At 43.3% G+C, this 2,850-nt stretch overlaps 1 protein-coding gene across 1 annotated transcript; it reads left to right on the top strand.

Moving 5' to 3' along the window:
- The first annotated feature begins 522 nt into the window (after nucleotides 1-522).
- LOC138887716 (uncharacterized) lies at nucleotides 523-1,145 on the top strand. The gene is made up of 2 exons (XM_070169494.1): nucleotides 523-726; nucleotides 999-1,145. Exons 1-2 carry the CDS (start codon nucleotides 523-525, stop codon nucleotides 1,143-1,145), a joined length of 351 nt encoding a protein of 116 aa, XP_070025595.1.
- Nucleotides 1,146-2,850: the final 1,705 nt, after the last annotated feature.

Below are 2,850 nucleotides of genomic sequence, written 5' to 3'. Positions count from 1 at the left end.
GAGAGGTTTGGTAGACTTCAGCCTCCGACTTTCAGTGGTGCAGAGGGCGAGGATGCCTAGTGTTTCTTTGACAAGTGTTAGAGGATTCTTTGAACCGTGGGTATTTTGGAGACCAGTGGGGTCTCGTTCACTACCTTCCAGTTTTCAGGAGCTACCTTTACTTGGTGGGAGTCTTATGAGAGGCGTATGCCTGTTGATGTAGAGCCCCTTACTTGGCAGCAGTTCTCCGCTCTCTTTTTGGAGAAGTATGTGCCACAGTTTCGCAGAGAGGAGCTGTGCAGGCAGTTAGAGCAGTTGTGTCAAGATGATATGACTGTGACATAGTATGGATGAAAGTTTTAGAGTTAGCACGTCATGTTGTCTGGTTGGTTCCTAAAGATAAAGAGAGGATCAAGAGGTTCGTGGATGGCCTCACATATCATCTTCGGATTCTTATGACCAGAGAGAGGGTGTCAGGTGCTACCTTTGAGCAGGTTGTTGATATTGCTCGAGAGATTGAGTTAGTTCGTCGCTAGGAGCGAGATGAGAGGGAGGCCAAGAGGTCTTGAGGATCTAGTAGTTTTGGTGGCTCTCCTTCGAGAGGCCAGTTATCAGTCGAGTATTCAGATGGCTCCATATGAGGCTTTATATGGGAGACGATGTATATCTCCAGTTGGTTGGTCTGAGCTGGGTGAGGCTAGGATTTTGGGTGCCAACTTGGTGCAGGATGCTTTGGACAAGGTGAAGGTGATTTAGGAACGGCTTCGTACAGCGCAGTCAAGACAAAAGGGTTATGCTGACAGGAAGGTCCGTGATGTGTCTTACATGGTTAGGGAGAAGGTTCTACTGAAGATTTCACCCATGAAGGGTGTTATGAGATTTGGGAAGAAGGGTAAATTGAGTCCTCGGTTCATTGGGACTTTTGAGGTGCTTCGGAGGATTGGTTGGCTTATGAGCTTTCTTTGCCACCCAGCTTGTCGAGTATGCATCCGGTGTTTCATGTTTCTATGCTTCGGAAGTATGTTGGCGATCTATCTCATGTTTTGGATTTCAGCACGGTTCAGTTAGATGATTATTTGACTTATGATGTGGAGCTAGTGGCTATTTTGGAGCGCCAGGTTCAAAAGTTGAGATCAAAGGATATAGCTTCAGTGAAAGTGCAGTGAAGAGGTCAGCCCGTGTAAGAGGTTACCTGGGAGACCGAGCGGGAGATGCGGAGCAGATATCCTTACCTATTTGAGGCTTCAGGTATGTCTCTTGACTCGTTCGATGACGAACGTTTGTTTAAGAGGGGGAGGATGTAGCGACCCGACCGATCGTTTCATGAGTTACCGTTCTATTTCCCCCATTTCTGCTTCTTTATGTGTTCTTAAGCTTCAATTCATTGTGTCGCATTGGTTGGTTCGGGTTCGGAGTAGTTTGGAGTGATATGAAACACTTATAGCCTATTTGGCCAAGCTTCTAAAATCTGCTTATTTTGAAAACTGCTTTTTCCAAAAGTACTTTTCAAAAAAGTACTTTTGATGAGATTCGATTTATGTTTGGATAATTAATTTGAAAAACACTTTTGAACAGTAATTATTGTTTGTCCAAGTGGTTGAAAACTACTTCTAAGTGTATTTTTCTCAAAAGTGCTTCTCAGAAAAGTGCTTTTGGAGAAAAACTACATTTTTCTACTTCTCAAAAACTGCTTCTGCCTCTCCTCAAAAGCACTTTTCCCCCTTCTAAAATCTTGGCCAAACACCTCAACGTTTGGCCAAATGTTCTTTTAGCCAAAAGAAGCACTTTTTGGCCCAAAAATAAGCTTGGCCAAAATAAGCTATTAGTCTCTCAAGTTGGCCATTTAGTTGAAAAAGTCAACTGGATGTTGACTTGTGAGTAAACAATCTCAGAATTTGGTTTTTATGGTTCGGATAGCTTTGTTAGGTGATTTGGTACTTAGAGGCGTGATCAGAATATATTTTGGAGGTCCGTGGTAGATTTATGCTTGAAATGACGAAATTAGAATTTTGGCGCTTTTCAGTTAGTTGTGGAAATCTTGATATCAGGGTCAGAATTGAATACCGGAAATTGGAGTAGGTCCATAGTGTCATTTGTGACGTGTGTGCAAAATTTTAGGTCATTTAGAGTGGATTTGATAGGTTTCGGTGTCGTTTGTGGAATTTGAAAGTTTCTAAGTTCTTAAGCTTGAATCCGATGGTGATTTGATGCTTTGATGTTGTTTTGAGTGTTCCGAAGGTTGGAACAAGTTTGAATGATGTTATGGGATGTGTTGGAATGTTTGGTTGAGGTCCCGAGGGCCTCGGGTGTGTTTCGGATGCTCAACGGGGCATTTTTAGACTTGAGGAGATAGCAGGTTTTCTGGTATTCTATTGCAGACACTTTTGTTCTTCGCGATCGCGTAGGCTTTGTCGGGAAGAGGTGAAATTTGTTCAGTGCGATCACGAAGATCAGAATGTGATCGTGATTGGTTGGTAGGATATGGTTCGCAAACGCGTGGCCAAAGTCGCGTTCGCGTAGAAGAGAAGGAGCTGGTTAAAGTGGTGAGGTTTGTTCTATGCAATCGCGTGGGAGAGACCGCGATCTCGTGAGTTAGCAAAGGCAGTGCTTCGCGATCACGTGGAGGTTTACGCGATTGCGTAGAGTTAAATGAGGGCAATCAATTTTTGTTCTTTGCGATCGCGAGGGCTTTTCCGCGATCGCGATTAAGGAAAAATACCTGGACAGAATGTATATAAGGCCATCTTCGCAATATTTAGGCCATTTCTCACCATTCTTGAGCCGTTTTGAAGCTTTTTGAGAGGGATTCGAAGGGAAACACTAGGAGGTAAGATTTTTGAACTCAATACTCAATTCTATGATAATTTCTAA

This window comes from Nicotiana sylvestris, chromosome 3 (assembly GCF_000393655.2).
Source record: "Nicotiana sylvestris chromosome 3, ASM39365v2, whole genome shotgun sequence".
In the NCBI taxonomy this organism is placed as follows: Eukaryota; Viridiplantae; Streptophyta; class Magnoliopsida; order Solanales; family Solanaceae; genus Nicotiana; species Nicotiana sylvestris.
Note: the sequence above shows the minus strand (reverse complement) of the source record. Positions and strands in the feature narration are given on the sequence as shown.

Coding starts and splice junctions, on each gene's coding strand:
- LOC138887716 (XM_070169494.1), top strand. CDS start 523: ATGAGAGGGAGGCCAAGAGGTCTTGAGGATCTAGTAGTTTTGGTGGCT. Junction 727..998: donor ATGCTTTGGACAAGGTGAAG/GTGATTTAGGAA, acceptor ATGCTTCGGAAG/TATGTTGGCGATCTATCTCA.